Consider the following 23,369-nt stretch of genomic DNA (forward strand, 5'->3'; position numbering starts at 1 on the left):
CAGTGTCCCTTTGCAAGGTCTGCTTCTTGTATTTCTCTCTGGTCTGCAGGACAAGGTTGTTTGGGGGCAGGAGTTGATGAGAATTATTTTGGAAAACTGACTTCTCTCATTCAGACACAGCTTTTCCGGAGCAGAGTATTTTCAGAACGTTTACTGGCAGCATAACATAGATGATATCACAGAAGTAATTCCCGCACCGCTGAGCTGCTTAATGCCCCGGTTAAACACAGCTCTGATGTCAGCAGCCTCCCGCAGGGACGGCTGCCAAGGTCGTGCTGGGCTGCAAGACTCGCCACCCCGGGAAGGCTCCTTCTCTCCAACCTCCACTCCGAAGAGTAAGTCATTCTTCTCCCTAATCAATGTTTTGTTTTTTTTTTTAGGTGTACAGGTTTACATGTACTGTCTTTGATTAAAGAGATTTGAAATCCTTAACCAAATATTTAAAATTTCAGGTGGCTGAGGCTGATTCTCACACTACGCCCACCTCACATGGAGTCAGGGACATGCAAAGACACGCAGTCGTGGTTTCTGCCTGTTTGCCACAACTCTGTCCCAGAGAGTACATTGTATAAAAGCACAGAGGAATCGAGCATGTTGGCAGGTGAGGGGAATGGAGCTCAGCGGTAGAGCGCCCACTTAGCATGCACGAGGTCCTGGGTTCCATCCCCCATCCCTCCTCTAAAACCAACTAAATAAATAAACCTAATTACCCCCCCAAACAAACAAACAGACAAACAAACAAAAACAAACAAGAATACTGGCATTGTGCAGGAACGCATATTCCCTGCTCACAGAAAGACATCTCCAAAAGATATCTAACCCTCCTAGCCTCTGGCCCGAGTCTTTGACGTCTGCAGGACACAAAGTGGCATTTGTGTAGATGACCTCCACCGCCCCTGGTAGATCTGACCTCTGACAGCTCACCAAGGCAGAGAAGGTTTCCTGCTCCAGCAGAGGAGGGGCCTGAGCAGCCAAGGAAGCCCCCAGCACCCCTCACCATCTGATTCACGGTTCCTCCACACCCCAGGGATGGTGGGCGGCTGGGCCCATGGGGCTCTGCCCTCACAGGGTGCGAAAGGACCAGCTCAGGCCCAGGAGCCGACCTGCAGGGAGCACCTCCGTCATGTCTCCATGGGTCATAAGACAGAGGTGGTCTTAAAGGGGAATCTGTGCTGTACACCAGAAACTAATACAGCATCGTGGATCAACTATACTTCAATAATAAAGAAATACATAAGAAAAAGAAAGGGGAGAGGAGCCAAAACTGGGACTATTTTCAGAGACGTGGTCAGGGTTCAGGGCGCCAACGGGGTGCCAGGGCACCAGGACCAGTAAGAGCCGAAAGCTCTGTCCCCAGAGCCCCGTGAGGTCGGCCCCAGGCCTGGCCACAGCCCGGATCACACTTTCCACCAGGGAGAGCCAGTCCATGAGTGCAGATAAGCCGGTCAGATAATCTTTCCCCAAGAAATTGAACTTTGCGGCCAGAGACCAAGCTGGACCTACAGGGTGAGACCCTACATCTCTCAGACCCTGTGGAGCTGAAACCAGTGGAAAAGAGAAATTAAGAGGATCACGGAGGAATTCAGTCTGGCGAGAGAAGGGAACTGATATGGAGGGCGCAGAAATTAAAGACCATGTGGCTGCAGAGGCACGGAGAGGTGTCCTCTCCAAGGTCTTTGACTCCCCAGTGCCGCCCAGCTTAGCTCTGCCTAGTCCTTAGCCATCTGGGATTCACCCCCCCTTACGCCACCCACTTACACTGGCCCCAGCAACCAGAATTTTCCTGGGACACCATCAAATATTCAGCTAGATGTTAATGGCTGCAACAGGTTTCATTTTATAATTTAACCAACCATTGTTTCCAATATTTTGCATTATAAATATCCCTGTAGTTAAATCTCTGAGTACAACCACAATTCTTCTCTAGAGATGAATTCTAAGAACTGGAATTGCAGGACAATGTGGATATTTTGATGTGTATTGTTTATTGCCTTCAGTTCAACTAACTTTTACCTGGACAACCAGTATAGGACAGACACTGTTTAAGCCTAGCTTCTAAATACTTGTTTTTTTGACATTCCTGTTTTTTTGTCCATGCCAGTATGTTAGGTTGAAAACAAGTACTTCATTGTTAATTTTCATTTTATTGGTTGAACTTTTCCCTGGATATTGATGGGCACTTATATTTGTGTGTGTGTATATCTTGAGTTTATAACTTTCACTTATTTTCCATCACTGTGGTCAACATTTTCTCATTGATTTGTAAGAGATTTTCAAATTAACCCATTATCTGTCACTGTGGCTTAAGTATTTTTCTGGTTTATTGTTTGATTTCAAAATTTTATTCGTGTGTTTTTTTTAACACAGAGAAGTTTTGAAATTTTTCAAATTTAAAATTAGGAAAATAAGAGTTGATTGTTAAAAAACCAACAGCAAAAATATGTAAAGTAAGAATGTGAAACCCCCACTTATTCAGCCCACCCAACTCCAACCCCAACTCCAACCCCAATCCCAACCCCAGCCTCAGTGGGTAAACACCACCAGCCATCTGATGCTTATCTTCTCACCATTTCTAGGCATATACAAACATATGCAGTTGAAGGTTTTCAAAACAAAAAGGAAATCACACATATTATTCTACAAACTTTTCCATCCTAGAATGGATGTGGACAGTGTGGACAACTTTTCTATGTCAGCAATTAGAATCTACTGTATTTCTTAAATGTATGATGTAATAGGGATGTATCATGCACTTGTATAACCACCTACCCATTTATAAATATTTAATTGTTTTTAATGTTATAGACAATACAGCAACAGTCATAATTGTACAAGAACCTTTGTATTATTGTGTGAGTATTTCTGCAGAGCAGATTTTCAGAAGGAATTTCTGGGTCAAAGGGTACATTTAAAGTTTTGGTAGTTATCATCAAACTATCCTTTAAAGACTCTACAGCACCAAAAAGAATAAAATACCTAGGAATAAGCCTACCCAAGGAGGCGAAAGACCTGTACTCTGAAAACTGTAAGATGCTGATGAAAAAAAATTGAAGATGACATAAAAAAATGGAATGATATACCATGTTCTTGGATTGGAAGAATCAATATTGTTAAAATGGCCATACTACCCAAGGCAATATACAGATTCAGTGCAATCCCTGTCAAATTACCAATGACATTTTCCACAAAGCTGGAACAAAAAAATGTTAAAATTTGTACAGAAACACAAAGGATCCCGAAGAGCAAAAACAATCTTGACAAAAAATAACAGAGCTGGGGGAATCATGCTCCCTAATGTCAGACTACACCACAAAGCTACAGTAATCAGAGCAGTCTGGTACTGGCACAAAACATAGATCAATGGAACAGCATAGAAAGTCCAGAAATAAACCCACACACTTAAGGTCAATTAATCTATGACAAAGGAGTCTGGAATATACAACAGAGATAAGACAGTCCCTTCGATAAGTGGTGCTGAGAAAACTAGACAGCTACCTGTAAAAGAGTGAAACTAGAACACTCTTAACACCATATACAAAAATAAACTCAAAATGGGGGGCTGGTGAGAGTTCACAGCAAAAGGGCGTGACTGCGTGGTCTGTTGTGATGGAATGTTCTGTGTGTGGTTTTGGGCGGTGGTTACACAGGTGTGTGCAGTTGTGAAGACTCTGACTTGAACCCTAAAGATACAGACGTTCCACTGTCACTTGGACTATTTCTCTATTTCCAAAAAAAAGTGCTGTTGCTGCTGCCTGTGTGCTCAGGCCAGAGACTGCGGTTCCCTCTGCCCTTTACGGAACCCAGTGCCCGCGTGTGTACGGGTTTCCTGTTGCTGACTGACCACTTAAAACCACCCAAGCTCGTTCTCTTACAGTTCTGGAGGTCATAGTTCAAGATGAGTCTTATGGGGCTAAAATCCAGGATGTGGAGAGGGCGTCTGCCCCTCCTGGTTTCTAGAGGCGCCCACATTCCTGGGCTCTCTGCCTCTCTGTCCTGATCTCTGCTTCTCATTATGTCACTCTTCCTTTGACTCTGACCCCCACGTTCCTCTGTTAGGGACTGTTTTGATGACATCAGGGCCTCCTGGAAAAGCCAGGATAACCTGCCCATCTCAAGACCCTTGCCTTGATCACGTCTGCCTGGTTCCTTTAACCCATAAGGTAGCCTATTCCACTGGTCCTGGGGACCAGGCTGTGGACAGGCCTGAGGGACCTTTGTTCTCGCAACCACACTGTTCTGTTCAAAACACAGTGTTTCAGGTGTCAGAGAAAGGACTGACTCCTTGCCTGCAACCTGGGAACCCAGAAGGCTTGGGAAGTTTCCAGAACCATTTCAAACTATTCACAAAAGCGACCTGCAAAAGATTTCCCTCATCTCCCTAGACGAGGCAGCATCCGCACCGGCTGCCTCAAATAGCTGGGCCCTGGGGTAGGGATCACTTCAACGGAAAACTCCATCTTTCTGGGTCGCAGGACAAGGAGCCCGATCACGACGCGAGCCCGAGGACAGAGCTGCCCTGCATTCGAAGGGGAAGAGAGGTGAGGGCCCTGGAGGAGCACAGCTTCTCCCTCTCAGGGACCAGGACCGCCTGGTTCTCATAGCAGCTTGTGCTGGTGGGACTCTTTGTGCGGTTCCCCAGCTCCTGCCTTCTTTCTTCCTCATCCCCACCCTCTCCCTCTCTTCTATTTTGTTGCCTAAATTCCCAACAAAGGACATCACAGAGCATCCTTCCTTCGCGTCATAGGTCAGGACTCCGAGGCTGGGGGATTCCACTTGCACTGCCCTGGCCTCACCCCTCGTCTGGCTCCAGGCCTCCACCCGCCCCCACTCCGGCAGGGTCCAGCCACGCCAGGCCACACCAGACTTGTCTCGCCCAAACTCCCGAGCCCCGTCCGTTCTGCTTCATCCGGACAAACATCCCGACGGGCAGATGTGTCTGCTGGAAGAGGGCTAGATCCCATTCTCAGAGACCACTCAGGAAACCTCTGGATCAAGTCCTCTCTGAGGTCCTTCCTACCAGTAGAGGTCCATTCTCCTGTAATTTTGCTCCTACTGTAAACTTTTAACATGTAATACAAATTAGGGCGGGAGAAGAGACGCCGGGGAATGACCGCGGGGTCTGTGCTCTCCTTACACTCAGCAGCCGCAGGCATCCTCGCCTCCATCCCAGCCCAGATGCTGCTGCTTCTGCACTCAGAGAGGCTGGAAAGGCCAGGGCCCTTCTCTGAAGCCCAGCTTGCGCTCAGGGCACAGCCTCGGTCCTCACCCAGCCTTGGTCAGACCTACACAGGCAGGCGTCCTCTCAGGCTCCGGGTCTCTCCCTCTACTGGAGCTGCAGGTCACCACCTGCTCTCCTGCCTTCTGCCCAACTGCAAGGAAAACCTGCCCCGGGTTCTCTGCACCTAGACCAGACGGGCTCCCCTTCCCAGGGGCAGGGGCAGGGAAGCAGAGGACATCCGCAAGGCTGCTCTGTCCATAACTGGCTGCAGGGGGTGGTGGGGGGGAGGACACGCCTTCTCTGATGTGTGGGAGGGGGATGCGCCAGACGCCCCAGCCGGCACTCCCCTTTCCAGGTCGCAGCCTTGGGCCCCGAGGACCGATGTCAGTGTTCAGGAGCCGCCTTCTCAGTTCAGAGGAGGCCCTTTTCTCCTTTGCCCCCTCCAGTGGGAAAGGCCCTCCCTCCCTCGCCTCATGCTCCCCCTGTTGTCCTGAAGGTGACTTTCCACCGCCTCCTACTGCTCAGTGCAAGCAAGGCACTGGCTTCCCTTTGTTCTGGATTTTCAAGAACATTTGTAGAGTGAACAGCCTTTCTTCAGAGAAAAGACAGTGTGCTTACACCCGTGGAAGTCAGAGAATATGCTGGGTCCCCATACTCAGAGGTGCTTCTGAATCGCGAGGCCAGCCGTGTGGGGCCCTGGGACGTGGTGCAGAACCAGGCGCTGTGGCTGCTGCTGCTGCTGCTGCTGCTGCTGCTGCTGCTGCTGCTGCTGCTGCTGCTGCTGCTGCTGCGAGGAATAACGAGCTTCCGACCCACGAGCCTGCACGTGGTGCGATCCAGACCTTGCCCAGTCGCAGCCCCGCTCCCAGGCTGGGTTCAGGGCAAACTACACCGCAGCCTCCGAGTCCTGAGCTCTTCAAGTTACGGAGTCAGTTAGCACCGAATTGAGAAATGTGAAGATTTTCTTTCCAGTTTGGTGGTGTGCTCTGCTACAGACCAGACGTAGGAACCTGTCCAGGTGCCTGGCAGCTCAGAGCTCTGTATGAGATGCGTTAGTGCCACCTGCTGGCCGCTGGCTCAGGAGGCGCTGCAGACCAGAAGGCAGTGTGTGGATGGGGACGTAGTGAACAATTTACAGAAAGTAGAAAACCAAGTGAAACCAATTGTATCAGAGTTTTTTCAGAGAAACAGAATGGAATATACATTTTTTAAATCCCTTAAAATAAATCCCTTTCCTATAAAATAATATGTAATCACTTACATAAAATAAATCCCTGTGTATATATACAGGGAGATAAGGAAACGCCTATATGCATTCATAGATGACTTGAATTTAAAGCAGCCGGCTCCTGTGATGGTGGGAGCTGGCAAGTTTGATCTGTAGGACAGGCTGGCAGGCTGGAAACTCAAGCAGGATTTCTGTGTTACAGTCCTGAGGTTGAATTCCTTCTTTTCCCTGGGAAACCCCGGACTTTGCTCTTTAAGGGTCTCAGCTGAATGGCTGAAGCCCACCACGTTATCCAGCATCTGCCTAGCGTGACACAAGTATCCTGCGTACAACCGAAAAACACAGACCCTTTCCCCAGAGGAGGCTGCAAAGTCCCTGAGCGATGTCCACTCTGCTCCCTGATTTCCCATAACTTAAATCCTGAAGGTGACTGTATACACCACACATCATATAACAAGGGATGAGAGGAAGACGTCAAAGACATCTACTCCCTGTGTTGTAAACCTTCCTTGTAACCAGATAAGGAAGGGATACTCAAGACCACTCCTGTCCTCACTTCTGCAACTGGTCACTGGGGTAGCGTTTATGACCACCTTCTTCCACCACCCGTTCCATGTTCCCTTTGCCTCTGGCAAGCACCTCAGCTGGTCATGGTTCCTTACTTGGAGGGGGGACCCAAGCCTTCATTCCCAAAGGGTCTGGGCCATTCGTTTTCCCGCCCGGACTGGGTCGCGGTTCCCCCCGACCTGGATCACAGGACACTGGGAGGGATCTCCTATATTCCAGACACACTCCTCCTTTGCTCCACTGTGGAGCAGCAGCCCAGTCTCCCCTTGGGCATCAGGACCGCTCACCCCGGACAGCACAGGAACTCCTTCCTTCCCTGCTGGTTCACAGGAATGAGGAACCCAGCGCGGCTGGGGAGCAGTCTTAACCTCCAGTTCAATGGAAGCATTCCTCCCTCTGGAATTAAGACCTTTAGGCCAGCAGACCACAGGCAGAGCAGGAACAGGAGGCAAAAATGTCACCAGTGGGTCACCAGGGGCAATAGTGGGGGTGTCCCTCCCACTTCCACCCCTTGATTCCGGCTTTGGGAAAAGCAGCCCCACACACTGGACGCTGACCCAGCACACCCAGCTTTCTGGAGAACCCTGCCCCAGTCCCGCAAGGCACTGCCACCTAGCTGTCACTGTAACTGAGCCTTTCAAAGGCCCCTCCACCATCCTATCACGACTGCCGCTTCAGGATGGCAGGGAACACGGGAAGACCAGTGGATTCGTTGGGCAGGGGCCCACGGCCACACTTCATTTGACCAGAAGCAGTGCTGTGTGGAATAGCATGAGTGAATTAGGCTCCCTGTAGCCCACGGACAGTAGTTCTGGAAGAAGCACTGCACGCAGGGAAGGCAAATCCACATCCAGAGTACGTGTCCAAACAAAATGCTGCCCCTTCCACGATGGAAGTGGTTCAGAGTGCTGCACCTGCTCCCAGGGAGCTGGCTGGTCACCCTGGGGGAAGGCGCCACCCTGGACACTCGGTGCTGTCCCTGCTTCAGATCGGGCTCTCAGCCAGGTTAGCCTTGGGTGGGTGCAGATGCGTGCACAACCTCCACCCCTGCCACTGCGACCACGTTCCCGAGCCCAGCGGGTGGTGACGGGTGGCTGGGTGCTGTCCACAGAATGGTCACCCTGTCCACCTGGAGATTAAAGTCCTCCTCCACTCTGGTCACTCTCTGGGGAGCATTCACTTGGGATACAAATATGACTTCTGCCCCTTCAGAGAGGTCTATCCACATATCTCTCCCCCAGATTTCCTTTCCACCAACTTTCCAGTCGTGTTCTTCCAGGTACAGTGTGGGAGGCCCTCCCTTCTCCATGTCCTTCAGGGGTGTCCCAGAGAGGGCCGACAGGGCTGCAGCTGTCCACCCGCAGGTGCTGCCTGCGTATCCGGCAGAACCACCTGTAAACCAGGCTGCAGTCCCTTCTCATCCACATATCTCCCCCCCAAATTCCCTTCTCACCAACCTTCCAGTCGTGTTCCTTCCAGGTCCTTGAACATCACGCCACAGCCCATGGGCACCTAGTGCACAGTTGTACCACTGGCCATTTCTCTTTCCAGGCAAATGCACAACCAGGTGTGCTGCTGGAGTTCTGCCACTGGGAGGGCTTCTGTTGACCGCTGGTCCAGGGGTGTCTGTGGGTGGCAGCGCTGTGGCTGCCTGCTGTAAGCCGGTGCTTGTCCCCTGGGCAGAACCATCTGTATGTCTGGATTGTGTTTGCTCTTCCTCAGTCAACTGATTATAGGTGATATTCCATGAGGCCATAGGCCGGGGCTGGAATAGAGAAGACAGGGGAGGGGCTGCCACGGACTCTACTCAAAGCTAGCAGCTGGCTGGGTCATTCAGTAAATGGGCCAGAGTAACACGTGTTTGGAGGAATATGTTGCCTTCAAAATCCAGAGGCCACGAGGCACTGTGCCTCTTTTTTTGGTGCAGGAGGGGCCTCGTAGAACAACTCCTTCAGCTTGGAAGGAGTATTTTGACATGGCCCACATTACTGGGCCCCAATAAACTTCACTGAGGTGGAAGCCCCTGCGTTTTTGTCAGATTTATCTCCCACCTTCTTACACACAAATGTCTTGCCAGTCACTTTAGAGTAGTTACTACTTCTTGCTCACGAGGTCCAATCAGACGTCATGAATGTAATGGGTGAGTGTGATTCTTGTGGCAGACAGACCTCTGAGGTAGGTCAGCAGAGGTGGGGGTATCTCTGGCCTCACCAAGTGAAAGCAAACAGCGTCTGGTGGTCTTTACTGACCAGCTGGAGGGAAGAGCATTTGTCAGATCAGCAGCTGCACACCAGGTACCCGGGACGTGTTAACACACTCAGGCCCCAAAGCCACCTCTGGTAGAGCAGGTGCCACTGGGGTTAGGGCTTCAACATATGGATTTGGGGACCCAGTGTGACTGTGTTTGGAGACAGGGTCTGTGGGCCTGCAGGGAGGTAGTTAAGGTTAAATGAGGTCATAAGGGTGGGACCTAATCTGGTAAGACTGGTGTCCTTATAAGGAGAGAACAAGACCTCAGACATCTCTCTCCTTGAGTGCACGTGGAAGAAAGGCCACATGAGGACATGGTGGGAAGGCAGATGTCTGCCAGCCAGGCAGAGTTCTCACCAGAAATGAAGTCAGCCGGCCCCGTGTGGGACTTTCAGCCTCCAGGATTGTGTGAGAATAAGTCTCTGCTGTTTGAGCCCCTCGTTGGTGATCCTTTATCGAGGCTGCCAAGACTAAGACATCTGTGAAAGGGTGTTGCTGGCCTAGCCTGCTGGAAGCAGGCTCTTTCTGGTGGAAGTCTGAATCTGCAAGTACTGAGTGAAACGCGTTTGTCAGGTCATCAGCTGCAAACCAGCTCCCACGGGACGTGCTAACGTGCTGGAGCGATGAAACTACAACTGCAGTTGCAGTGACTGGCCGGTAAATTCCTGACGACCCACCATCACTCTCCAAGACCCGTGGGTCCTACACAGGCCAGGTCAGTGGGTTGAATGGGGATGCAGCAGGAATCGCCACCCTGCCTCCCTCCCGTTCATGATAGTGGCACTAATGTCATCCATCCCAGAAATGCAGTGCTGCTTTTCCTGTGCTATCTTCCCGGGGGAGGCACATCTGGTGGCGTCCACTTGGCCTCTCCCACTGTAACAGCCCTCAGTTCACAGGTCAGGGGACTGGTGGGAGGATCCTGCCAGTTGCTAAGTATGTCCACACATCACACGTGGCAGAACTGGGGAAATAACAAAGGATGGGTCGGGGACCCATTGTGAGCACTCCTGAGCTAAAACTCCTCTGGCCAGCTGACCTCCACAAGGCCTACTCCCACTAGTGGACCACAGTGATGTTTTGGGTCTCCCAGAATTAGTATCAGTTCAGAGCTAGTGCTCAGTCATTCCTGAAAAGGCTAATTATGTTCTCTTCCCCAGAGCATAATCACTATGGTTAGAGGCCCAAGGTCCCCCAGGGAAGGTGGAGAGGAAGACTGTGTCTATTTTTGGCAATGCAGCAAGGTCTTTCCTCAAGAGGCTCTGGCCTCCCTTTTATTTAAGGGTTTTTGGGTCTCTAAACTGGGTCAAGTCCGGAATTGACAGCAAGGCTGTGAAACAAGTTCATGCACTTGACCTAGAACTCTTCTTTGTACACAGAACGAGTAAGAATTCAGTAGACTACTTGCGTATTTTCTTCCAGGGACACCAAGATCAACTAGTCAATGCCACAGGTCTCTGCAGTAAGACGACTCTAATTATCGCCCTGAATGTGCTGTCCATTCTGGTAACTGGCCCCATGTCGTCTTTGACAATTATCCTGCTGTCCTGGGACCCAGTTGTGCCCGCTGCATGTAAGGTCCCAGGTCAGCAGTTCCCATTGTCACTTGGTGCCTACAGGAGTGACCACAGGTGCTCTCCAAGGATGCTGGGGGGTCTCCTCACCCAATGTTTCTCACTGTGTCGGTGAAGGCTGTGTCTCCTGATCTCCTGGAGCAGGGGCGGTTGTACGCCAACATTCCCACCTTCCTAGGAGTTTGGATCCCCTCCTTTTCGATAAACCAAGGCAGTCCCACGTGTCTTCATTTAGTGTCGGCCACTTTTTGGTCCATGTCACGATTCACCAGACAAACTGCTAGGGAGTCCTTTCCAACCCCTTGAATTACGACACTGAATCCAGAATCTCTGCCTAGTGGGTTCATGTCGATAAATTCAGCCTGATCCCACTTTATTTACCTTCCACCATTTCCCCACACTCTTAATATCCATTCCCACACATTTCCCCAGAACATCTGTATAAACTGGAAAAGTAACACAGTTCTTTTGGAGCATAGTACACCTCCCCATGGGTCAAACTGTGTACCTCCCCCTTTGGGGCTTGTGGGCATGTTCTGCTCTGGGTCTAGAAGTAAAGAGGGGTGGCTGGGGTGGTCCTGAGGACCATCAGCAGTGTCTCGCAAGGCAGCTATCTCCGAAGAGTCATTCCAGGCTGCTCAGGCAAAGCAGGGTTGGTGTCCTCCGATAGGAGAGGGAGGGATACCTCTCCTGGCAAAGAAGACTCACGGAATTTAGGCTCCGTGTCGCCAGCCTCGTCAGGATCTGCCTGTATGTCCCCATTCCTACTGTCCCCCCCAATCCATGCTCTTCAACATCAGAGGTTCCTTGTGAGGCTGGGAACTCAGGCTGTGCTGTCACCCAGCCGCTTGCATGAACCGCCACGAGCCTGGCCCCCAGCTGCGGCAGCCGCGGCTTGGGACACCACCACGGCCACCCAGAGCGCTGCCCCCAGCTTCCTGCTGGCGGCGCTGCACACCCAACCCCAGCAACCGAGGGCCAGGGCCAGACCGCGCGGAGGGTAGGCGCCTAGGGCAGAACTGCATTTTCTGCTCAATTCTGCAGTGAACTTAAAACCACTCCTAAAAAATAAATCCCTCCTATTCAACCTCCCACCCAACCATTGATCTGCTCATTGTCTCCAAACTTAGAAAACATTTAAATTTTTTTTTTAAGGATTGGAGCTCTTATAAATCGGCTGGACTCTCGTAGACAGTGCTTTCTTTTTGAATGGGTGTCTTTGGCCTTCGAGCAGTTACAGCAAGTCTTCGTTGTCACACCTGCAGCGCACGGATTTCGGGGTGCGCCTCCTAAGGTACCGATAAAATCAGAAAAGGCAAGTGAGGAGACTCCGGCAGGGCGTTCTTTCCCGGCTCCCTGCGGGCCGGCTGGGACCACCCGCGCCGCACCCGGACACGAGCCGAGTCCGCACGTCCACACGCCCAAACGCGGAGCAGACTGCCGCAGGGCCGAGGCCGGCGGACGGCATTCTTAATCTTCGCCTTTTCCCCGATTTCCGCACCTCCACCAGGAGCGCTTTAACCTCCCTCACCGCACACGGCCCAGCACCGGGCGGGGAACCCGGCCACCGCCGCCGCGGGACCGCGCAGGCGCAGTGGGCCCACCTCGCGGTGCAGCCCGGCCTAAGGGCGGGGCAGGGCGGGGCCGCGCCCGCGCGGGGTATGACGGGCGGGGGCGGGGCCTCGCCGTGCGGCGCAGCCGGGGGCGCGCGGGCAGCACGCGGGAAGTACCGGCGTGCGCGTCCCGGCGCCGGTCCCGGTGGGCTGCGGTCCACGCGCTGCTCTGCCGCCCTCTCGGAGACGGGAGGGGCCCGGCGCAGCCATGTTTGTGGCGCGCAGCATCGCGGCGGACCACAAGGATCTCATCCACGATGTGTCTTTCGACTTCCACGGGCGGCGGATGGCCACCTGCTCCAGCGACCAGAGCGTCAAGGTTCGCGGGGCTGAGCCGGCAGAGCGGGCGCGCGCGGGAAGCGGACTTCTGCGGAGGTGGAGGCGCGCCGCCCGCACGAGGCCTGGAGACCCGGCCGGCGGGGGCCCAGCCGCCCTCCCTCCTCCGCGGGATTGTGGGATCACAGCCGCGCGGGCCGCCTGTGCGCGGGGCGTGCGTGCGTCACGGCGGCGCGCGCTCCGGCCGCGGGGCACGCCGGGCGCGCGGCCTGGCCCGGGGCGATGAGGGAGGGCTCCGCGGCGGTCGGGCCGGGCGCCGGCCGGGCCGGGCGCCGGCCGTGGGGAAGCCGGGCGCCCCCGCCACGCTCCGCTCCGCCCCGCCGCCACCCCGGCCCCGGGGCCGCTCCCGGCCGCCTCTGCCTGCGGGCCAGCGCGGCTCGGCGTCCGCTGGCGCCCAGGGCTGAGGCAGCGCCTCCAGCTCCGGGCGTCGTCTGACCGACAGGCTCACGGTGGAAATCGGCATTTAAAATAATGTTTACAATTTCTGCGAGATTTCCTCCGGCTCGTTCTAGTAGAGAAATTAGTGAGTATTTGAAGTAAAGCTCTTGAGAGTAATTGGCGAAGCGCACGGTTCTACAGCCGCCGGTGCAGAGTACTGATATGAGCGTTGCTGTCCGTGTCGGGCGCTAGCGCCGCACTTTCTCCTTTCAATTTTTAAGCTGTACTAAGGTACACGTAACATAAAATTGCCGTCTTAACCATTTTTAGGCGTACAGTTTAGCGGTATTAAGTACATTCATGTTTTTGTGAGTCCATCACCACCGTCCGTCTCCAGGAATTTTCCATTTTTCACTGACCCCATTAAACAAGAACTCACCATTCCCTGCGGCCTCCGGCCCATAAACTTCTACTTTCTGCCTCTGAGTTTGACTCTGCTAGGAGTTCGTGGACGCGGAGTCATACAGGATTTGTTTTCTTGTAACTCACTTGTTTCACTTAGTTCAATGTTTTGAAGTTCCTACATGTTGAAGCGTATGTCGGAATTTCCATCCTGAAAAAGGAAAATATTAAAATAAGATTTTAGAAGGCTAAATGTTCCACTGTACGTATTGTAAATACCATATTTTGCTTATCACTCATCTGTCAGTGGAGTTGGGTTTCTTTTGCATTTTAGTTGTGAATAATGCTGTGAATGTGGGTGAACAGGTGTCTCTTTGAGACCCCACTTTCAACTCTTAGGTGTATACCCAGAAGTGGAATTGCTGGATCACATGGCAGGTCTACTTCTGTTTTAACTGTTTCGAGGAGCCACCATATTGTTTATTGTTATGTTTTTTTTAACAGGTTAAAATGTTATCTTGTTTCGTAATCTGTCTTTTTTGTTGGTGGTGAAGTTCAGTATTTTGCTTTTGTTTGTTACATACATGATTGATGCCTATTATATGCAGATTCTGTGTTTGTGAATTTTCCTGTTTTCTAAAACTTACCTGTAACCAGAATCGGTACTCGTGTTACTTGCTGACATGAGCAGAATGGCAAAGAATTGGACTTGGCGGCAGCAGTGTGTTCCCAGCTGAGGGCAAGCGGGTGACACTGCCTGTTAATTCTGGCTCTCATCTGGTGAACGAGTGTCCTTGTCATTGTCTGCGTCCTGCCACATTCTTCACAGTTGCTTCTTTTTGTTGGTGATTTCACCTGTCCACGTGGTCCCCACATGCAGTGCTGAAGTGTTCCTGCTGCAGGGGGCCGTGATGTGCCCTGCAGAGAAAATGTGTGTGAAGGAAGCTTCTTTTAGACATGAGTTATGTGTTGTGGGCCGAGATTTCAGTGTTAATGGATCAATAATGTATAAGAAATAAGGTGTTATTTTATATACAAGGTTATATGTTGATTCTTTGACAAATATGTTGTGACCAGAGGCTCCTACGAATCTCATCTCCTATTTCCCCTGAGAGGAGTGGCTCGTTATTCGCTAATTCAGGCTAATTCAGTGTTCACAGCGACATTACAAGACAAGACTACTACAACAATGAGACTGGGCTGTACCTGTAATCGTCGCTGTTACCTGTTAGAGCGAAGACTCTGACCCTCAGTGCTTAGCACAGGGCCTGACGTAGTCAAAGTTCTCAGTAAATACTTGATAAGATGAATGGATGTTTACTTACTGGTTTGTATTCTTTTGTGAATTTATGTTCATTTACTTTGACCTGGTACTGATTCAGTGTTAACATCTTTCATGTTAATTTGTAGGCATTCTTTGTATAAGATGTCTGTGTTTTCTTACAGGTCTGGGATAAAAGTGAAAGTGGGGACTGGCATTGCACGGCGAGCTGGAAGGTTAGTGTTTGTTTTTACACTGACGCTTACTATTGGGTAACATCAGTGACTCGCTGTTCACCTTGGAGAGAATTATAACACACTTCTTTTCCTTACATTGTTAATCACTGTTCAAGTAACAAGTGCACTTCAGGAAATTTGAGAGCACGTAAAGTTAAAATTCCATAGCATCTGACATAATTATTTTTAGCATTTCAATATTTCTTATGTTTTCTTTACATATTTTTAATAGTTGTGGTGCTCTGCATGGTTTTCTCCCTTCCTTTCTTTGATAGCTTTACTCAGATAGGTTTTTACATATCTTGAGAGTCATCGGTTTTAAATGTACAATTCAGTGAATTTCAGTAAACTTACACTGTTGTGCAATCATAACCACTGTCTAGTTTTAGAAGACTTCCATCAACCCTAAAATTTCCCTTTTGCCTGTTTGGGGTTAATTCCTATTCCCCTCTCAAGCCCCAGGCCACCACTGAGCTGTCCTCTGTCTGTATAGCTTTACCTTTTCTGAATGTTTTCTGTGAGTGCAGTTCTTCGATGTGTGGTTCTGTTTCTGATTACTTCTCTTAGCATGTTTTCGAGGTTTGTCCGTGTTGTGGCATGTGTCAGTAGTTCGATCCCTTGTAATGCTGAGTCTATTCCCTTACATAGATAAAGCCACATTTTATTTATTTGTTCACTGTTTGATAGACATTTGAATGTTTTTATTTCTGGCAATTATGAAGAATGTTGTTGAGAACGTGTCATACAAGTCTTTGTGGGGATACACGTTTTCATGTCTCCTAGACACTAGGAGTTGAGTCGCTGGGCTATGTGTGTTTTAACTTTCTAAAGAAGTGCCTGTACCATTTGATATTCCCGTCAGCAGTGTGTGGGGGTCCTAGTTTCTCTACACCCTCCGCTACTCTGATATTATCTGTCTCTGATTATGGCCATCTCAGTGGGTGTGAAGGGGTGTCACTGGGTTTTGATTTGTGTGCTCGTGGTGACTAATGGTGCTGACAGCGTATTCATGCTCTTATTTGCCGTTCACATGGCTTCTTTGGTGAAGTGTCTCATCAAATCTTTTGCCCTCTCTACCCCTTTTTAATTGAGATAAGAATAATGTAGCATAAAATTAATCATTTCAAAGTAAACAATCCAGTGGCATTGATTAAATTCACGATTTAAATGAATACGGTTACCACCTCTCTCTAGTTCCAAAACTTTCATCACTCCAAAAGAAGAGCTGTATTTTTTTTTTTCAGTTTAACAACATATTCCTTAAGTACTTTGGTATATTTTTAAACATAGATACAGCAATAAAACATAAACGTAACAACAGTACACCCTGTTGTGCTCAGCTGATGGATATTTAAGTTGTTTCCTTTTTATTGTGATGAACACCTCTGTGCACCCCTCATTCTTTAGTTAGATTGTGCCTTACCGGGAATCTGACATTTACCAAAATCTCACTGCCCTAGTGCGTTTTCACTTAATAACCTGTATCAATAAGAAAGGTGAAACCAAAAAGCCTGGACAAAACGAAGGATAAAAGCATAAGTATACGGAGTTTACCTTTGGATGATAACATTGTTGCCACTAGAAATGACTGGATTATGACAGTGTTCTGAGATTGAGTATAAAGGTGTTGGATATACAGAAGTGTGAAACAGCTTTTGTAAACGTAACTGGTGGACTGATGTTGTCATACGGTATTTTTATTGGAATGCACAGATTAAATTCTGTTGACGTGAGATGCTGTAAGACCTTTCTGCCTCTTTGTTTTGTCAACATAAATAGTTGACTAGTGATGATTTGATGTAACTTGACTTTTTTGCATATAAAGATGATGCTATGAGCTTTAAATTATTTCCTCAGAATACAAGGATTTGGACTTCTGTATTTGTTCATGCATTGTGTCTTCCTAGAGTACTCTGTTGTCTAGCCAGATGTCAGAATCATTTTTAAGTATTTTGTTGCTGCTGTTTCTATACAAAAATCAGGTTTTTGAAGCATATCATTTTGGTAAATCTTTTTTATTTTATTAGGTGTATGTTTCCTGTAGAGAGAATTTGCAAGTAAAAAAAATTGTGGAGAGATAGAATCTCTGTTTAAAAGCTTCGTTAGGCTAAACTCTGAAGTAATTGACAGCTAGCACTGAAAGAGGTCAACTTTATCAGGCTGAGGTTTTCGTTATTAGTAAAATCTTAGAAAAACTTGACTCCAGAAGGGCTGCAATAATCCTAAATATAGAATATCTTCTAAAGGTTTAAAGTTGTAGAATTTAGCTTTTTAAATGTCAAAGTAAATAGCTTTCTCCTCTTGTTGAAGTAAAAATACCTGTGTTCTGTCTCTTCAAGTGAAATCTTGTATGTGTGAAATATGAATAAACTCATTGTTTTTTGTTCTTCCTTATTTATTTTTTTTAATTCCTCAGACACATAGTGGATCTGTGTGGCGTGTGACATGGGCCCATCCTGAATTTGGACAGGTTTTGGCCTCCTGTTCTTTTGACCGGACAGCTGCCGTATGGGAAGAAATAGTAGGAGAGTCGAACGACAAACTGCGGGGACAGAGCCACTGGGTGAGACATGTTTCACTGTGGAGGGGGCGCAGCACGAACACCCAAGGAGCATACGTCTCTCCCAGAACCTTCAGCTCCTCAGCCCCAGCCCCGCTGACCTCTGGGGAGGGAGGGGTGGAGATCAACGTAACCACCAGTTAGTTACCACTGTTGATGGCTGTGTAATGAGTTCTCCGTAAAAGCCCTCAAGGTTGGGGTTCGGAGGGCTTCTGGGTCGCTGAACACTTGGGGATGTGGGGCGCATGGTGCCTGGAGAGGGCGTGGATGCTCTGTGCCTTTCCCGGTACCTTGCCCCCTGTGTCTCTTCTGTCCGGCTGTTCCTGAGTTACAGCCAGTTGGCCAGAGGCCCAGGTAACCACCTGTGCTTGTGACTGGCGTCTGAAGAAGGCTGGTCCCGCAGGATTGAACTCTGAACTTGTGGAGTCTGATGCCATCTCCGGGTGTAGTGTGAAAATTGAGTTGAATTCTCCTTGGGCACCTTGCTGGGGTCCAAGAATTGTTTCTTGGTGTGGGGAATGCCCCTACCCTCTGCCCACCGGCATTGAAATTGTTACCAGGACCCTCTTGCTGCTTTAGGGAAATGTCTGTTCAAGTCCTTGGCCCGTTTCTTGTTGCTGGGTTGTAGGGGTCCCCTGTATATACTCTGGATAGTAATCTTTTGTCAGAGTAGATGATCTCCAAGTATTTTCTTCTATCCTGTGGATTGCCTTTTCATACTCTTAATAGTCCCCTTTGGTGCACAAAATCTTCACAAAGTCCAATTTATTTTTGTATCCTGTGTTTTTGTGTCATATTCAAGGAATCGTTGCCAAATTCAACATCATGGAGACTTTCCCCAAAGTTTCCTTACAGGAGTATTGTAGTTCTAGTTCTTATGTCTAGGTCTTTGATTCCTACGGAGTTAATTTCTGTCCACGGTGTAGGTAAGGGTCCAGCTTCATTCTTTTGCATGTCAGTGTCCGGTTTCCCTAGCACCTCCTATTGAAAAGACTGGCCTTTCCCCATTGAATGGTCTTGGGGTCCTTGTCGAAAATCAGTTGACCATATGTGAAGGGTTTATTTCTGGACTCCGCTCTACTCTGTTGGTGTATGTGTCTCTTCCTAAATGCACTGTTTTAGTTACTGTAACTTTGTAAGCTGTTCACACTGCTTTACAATTTTCGTAACGAAGGGAGGGTTGGTTTTGTCTTTGCGCTAGGCCCATCCTTAGGCCAACAGCTGTCTAAGGGCAGGGGAGTAGGGAGGTTTACAGCTGACAAGGGATTGTTTTATCAGTCAGTGTGTGATGGGTCAGTTAGCGTGCTGTAGGCTGGGTTTAGGAGTGGTGATGTATAAAGGATTTTTATTTGAATCTAGTTATTTGTATTTGGTTAAATCTACTGTCATTTACACATCTCACATTTGAACGTGTTGACACTGATTATTCAGTGGTGTTTGTAGAGTAAAGGTTGCAAAAAAGCTATCTTTGAAGTTTATATGAAACTTTTAATATTGAGACACCTTAAGATGTATTTTAGTAACCATAGATAGTAAACTGTTGATTTCTAAATTTTACTGACTTTTTCAATCAAAAATCATCTCACCTAGGTGCCAGAAAATAGATTGTACATGCTTTGTTGGGATTTTGTAATTTTCAAAATGCCAGCTTCGTACCATTCTCCTGGTTTCTGCTACATGCCTTCTCCTAAAAGTGGGCAGGAGTGGTCCACGCAGGGCCGACCAACACTTACACTTGGTGGAAGGAGTTGCATGCCCTTTGCTGTTAAGGAATCTTAATTCTTTCACATTGCTGCTTGCAGGAAAGTCAAAACTTTGTGCGTTGAAACTACCCATATAAAAATTCTAACATTTTCTAATCTACCTACCCACCTGCTTAAGAAGAGAGTGCTTACATAATTTAATAAAGCTAGACTTTCTAAGGCCTTCTTTTTTCTGCCTTAAAGGGAGTGAGTAATTAAGGTCACTGATTTGTTACTGATTGCCAGCTGTATATGTGGTACATATATATGTATATGTGCCAGGTGCTTTGGAGGAAATTGAAGCCCATGCAGGTTTTGACTGTCTTACTCAAGGTTATGTACCAAGTAAACAGCCGAGGAGTTCTGTGTGATTTCAGAGCCTGTGTTCTTCCCACTGTGCCATCCTTTTTTTTTTAAAACATAACTTACATTGTTAATTTTTTTCAGGTGAAGAGGACAACTCTAGTGGACAGTAGAACGTCCGTTACCGATGTGAAATTCGCGCCTAAGCACATGGGCCTCATGTTAGCGACCTGCTCAGCAGATGGTATTGTGAGGGTGTACGAGGCGCCAGATGTCATGAACCTCAGCCAGTGGTCCCTGCAGCACGAGATCTCATGCAAGCTGAGCTGCAGTTGTATTTCTTGGAACCCTTCAAGGTAGGCGTACACAGCAAACCTGGTGATGCAAACCTAGGAAAACGAAGGAGTAATTATTACACTAAACATTTGACAGTTTATTTTTTTGAAAACGCTTTTCTGCAGTAGTCTTGTTCATTATTTTTTAAAATGTATGTATGTAGAATAGAAATTCTCCCTTCTCTACCCCGTCATGGCTTCTGCTCCACAGAAGCAGCCGACCATCATCAATAATCTGCTTGCACCTTCTGGACTTTTCCCGTCCACACACAAGTCAATGCTGGATGCGTTTGCGCTCACACAGGAGGGCGCAGACACATAGACATGTGTGCGTTTGTGCTGACACAGGAGGGTGCAGACACAGACACGTGCGTTTGTGTGCACACAGGAGGGCGCAGACAGACACGTGTGCTGTCATAACAGGCAGCACCAGACCCAGAGGCACGTGTAGACCCACCACGGGCCTTCGGTGAACTGCCTTCTTCACTGGCAGACTCGCTGTGGGCATTCTGTGCGCTAGGGTGCCTGGTTCTTCAGCTGCTGGGTAGCGTGTGACTCTCAGGCTATACCATCGTTGATTTTTATTAAACTAGTTTTAAAAATTGGAAGAGTAATGAATCACCTAATAAAAGATTCAGATAGTCTAGCAGAGTACAAAATGAAAGGTGCAAGTTCCCTTACTTCTTAAAAACAAATGCTGTTAATAGTTCTGTGTGTAGAGTTAATTCTGGTAGTCATTATTATATTTTTAAATGATTTGCTTATACCTCTGGTTCTTGCTGTTATCTTTAAGTGGTATTTATACTTGTTGTATGGAAGATGACTTTAGCATATTTACAAAAATTCCACTTGTCCAGGTATGAGGACATATTTTATTTTTGGAAATGTTGATAGTAGGTTATATTGATAGTTATCTTAATTTCAAATGTGCATTTCTCTACTTAGTGATGTACCAATTTTTGGACTATATATTGATTCACTTCTCTTTTAAAAAGAGGGAATTAGCTTTTTTTGCTTCTACCTCATGTTTACCCTACCATTTTCTAGTATTTTGTTATATTGCTTGTATACTGGCAGGATTTACAATATTTACATTCTGTAAACTTTAATACACACGTAAGTATTTTGTCTTTTGACTACAAATTGATTCTAAAAATTAGGTGGCAATCTGGGGCAGCCCTGCACATCCCAGAGGTGGTCAGGAGGCACCTCTCTGAGAAAGACGGGTTATTGTTTCCTTCCACAAGAACTAACATCACAGTTTCTGTCCTGATACATTACTCATTGAAACACAAAAGACAAAGATCAAGATGTTTTAAGCATAAAAGAGAAAATAAAAATTCAGTCGCAGCCAGATTTATAAGGTTAGAGCATGTGCATGTTCACGCCTGTGCACGTGTCGTCTGTCTTGCGAAAATTGCCTGCTGCTGGACCTCATCTCTTCACTGAGTCCACTGCTTCTGGTTATGCTTGTCTTGAGGTCTTCTATTTTCATGTTCGGCACACACCTCTTAAAGTAACTTTTTTCCCATGGTGGGTGGATGGCAGACTTTCTGAATTCATTTTGACACTTTGATGACTTTTGATAGTCTACAGAAAGTTGTGAATTCTAATATAGCCTTACTTAGCAGTCTTTCTTTTATTGTTATAGTGCTTTTTGTGTTTTATTTGAGAAATTCTCTTCTACCTTGATGTTGTCAAGTGTATTCTGAAAGGTTTTTGGTTTTGCCTTTCACACTTAGGTCAGACCTCCTGAAATTCCTTTGTATGGTTTGAGGTAGTAAGATTCTAAAATTTAACCAGGATGTTTCCAGGTATTTTTTTTTTTAAATGTTCTTCTACTGAGGAAAATTTCAGATACACTAAAAGTGCAGCAGACAGACCCTCACATATCCATCACCCACCTACGATAACTCAGAGCTACTTCTGTTCTATCTGTATGTGCCTCCACCTTCAAAAAAAAAAACCAAAAACTGGATTATCTTGAAGTAAATCCAGAGATGTATTATTAGGGATTGGTCTTTTTTGACTCATCCTGTTTGATGCTTAGTGGGTCCATTTTAAAATGAAGGTTCTTGTCTCAAATTGGGGATATCTTATGATTCTTTGAATAATTTGCCCTTATGTTTCCAGTTCTGTCTTTCTGGAACACATCTTTAATTATTCCTGAATATACTGTCTCTATTTCCTCAACCTTGTTTGGAGGTTACTACTCTGTCTTCCAAATCTCCAACTTGTTCTCTAGATGGGGGCCATTTAAAAAAAATGTTTTCTTTTTATCGAGGTATAGTTGATTTGCAGGGTTGGGTTGGTTTCTGGTGTACAGCATAATGACTTAGTGAATCTTCGTCATATTCTTTCTCACTACATTTCTCATTATAAGCCGTTGACTGTAGTTCCCTGTGCTATGCAGCAGGACTTTGTTGTTTATCTGTTCTGTACATAGTAGTTTGTATCTCGTTTGGGGGACATTTTAAACAGCGAAGTCACCAACACAAAGCACAAAATGCAGAAAACATGGTGGTAAACAGAGTGCGCAGCAGACTCTTGTCTTCAATGTGCAGCTGAAACACGAAGGCAGAGCCTGGCCTCTGTCGACTGCAGCAGGGAGTGTGGCAGGCCACCTGCCTTTCTGCAGACTTGCTGCTCCAGGCATGTCCATGAATGAGCACGAAAGCCCGAAATATTGGGATTTTGGGTTTGCAAGTAAATTTCAGTAAGTAGGTCAGTTTACAAACACACGTTCTGCACCTGATGAGGATTGTCGGCTGTTAACCTGTTTTCTCAGAGATCAGTTTGTACTCCTTGATCTTATCTTTCATGCTCCTTGTTTTCCTTAAGTATGTGTTAGTCTTTGCTTGTGAACTTGGGTTATGAACAAGAGACTCTCATGGCCAGCAAAGGAAACTGCAGTGGGTGTGCTTCTCCAGTTAGATGCTCTGTTTTCTTAACAGCTCACCCTCTTCCCTGGGGGGTTGGCTGAGTTTTGACTGAGTAGCCTGAGTTGGGTGGCAGGATTTCCTTGTAGGACGAACAAAAGGGAGCTGGCAGCGGTGGGTACCCCCAATTGCCAGAATCAGGAGGGCCTGACTTGGGGGTAAAGCACCTCGTTGTGTTTTGTTCTTTCTCGTCCCTCTCCGGCCAGTTGTAGACTGCTTTATTGCAGGCCCTCATCTCTCCTCTTTGAAGTTCTGATCCTTACACTGGAGTCCTTCCGTAGACCTTAGCCTAGAGCAGAGTCAGCTGCCAGCCGTGAAGAGCTACTGTCTTCTGATGACAGTTCTTTAAATGATCCACTTGAGGTTGCCCCGTGGCTCATTACTGCTGATTGGTTCGTTCATTATGGACTTGTTGATTGATTAGCTG

General features: G+C 47.8%; 1 protein-coding gene and 1 long non-coding RNA gene across 8 annotated transcripts in view; one reads left to right on the top strand and one right to left on the bottom strand.

Moving 5' to 3' along the window:
• Window positions 1–11,963: 11,963 nt before the first annotated feature.
• On the bottom strand, window positions 11,964–12,656 carry LOC140689058 (uncharacterized). The gene is made up of 2 exons (XR_012063951.1): window positions 12,568–12,656; window positions 11,964–12,126 (listed from the first exon to the last, which is right to left on the bottom strand). It is a non-coding gene; the product is annotated as an uncharacterized lncRNA (long non-coding RNA).
• LOC102534444 (nucleoporin SEH1) overlaps window positions 12,639–23,369 on the top strand; it is a 92,391-nt gene continuing 81,660 nt past the window's right edge. For 6 of the 7 annotated variants that reach the window (XM_072949347.1, XM_072949350.1, XM_072949349.1 and 3 more), the window contains exons 1-4: window positions 12,639–12,769; window positions 15,013–15,063; window positions 17,480–17,626; window positions 19,813–20,024. In XM_072949347.1, coding sequence (XP_072805448.1) covers window positions 12,659–12,769; window positions 15,013–15,063; window positions 17,480–17,626; window positions 19,813–20,024 — 521 coding nt within the window. In that variant the 5' untranslated portion in view covers window positions 12,639–12,658. Of the gene's footprint in view, window positions 12,770–13,161; window positions 13,310–15,012; window positions 15,064–17,479; window positions 17,627–19,812; window positions 20,025–23,369 lie in introns of those variants that run through there. The other variant, XM_072949351.1, reaches the window with a different exon arrangement.

The sequence above is a fragment of the Vicugna pacos genome, chromosome 24, assembly GCF_048564905.1.
Source record: "Vicugna pacos chromosome 24, VicPac4, whole genome shotgun sequence".
Lineage (NCBI taxonomy): Eukaryota > Metazoa > Chordata > Mammalia > Artiodactyla > Camelidae > Vicugna > Vicugna pacos.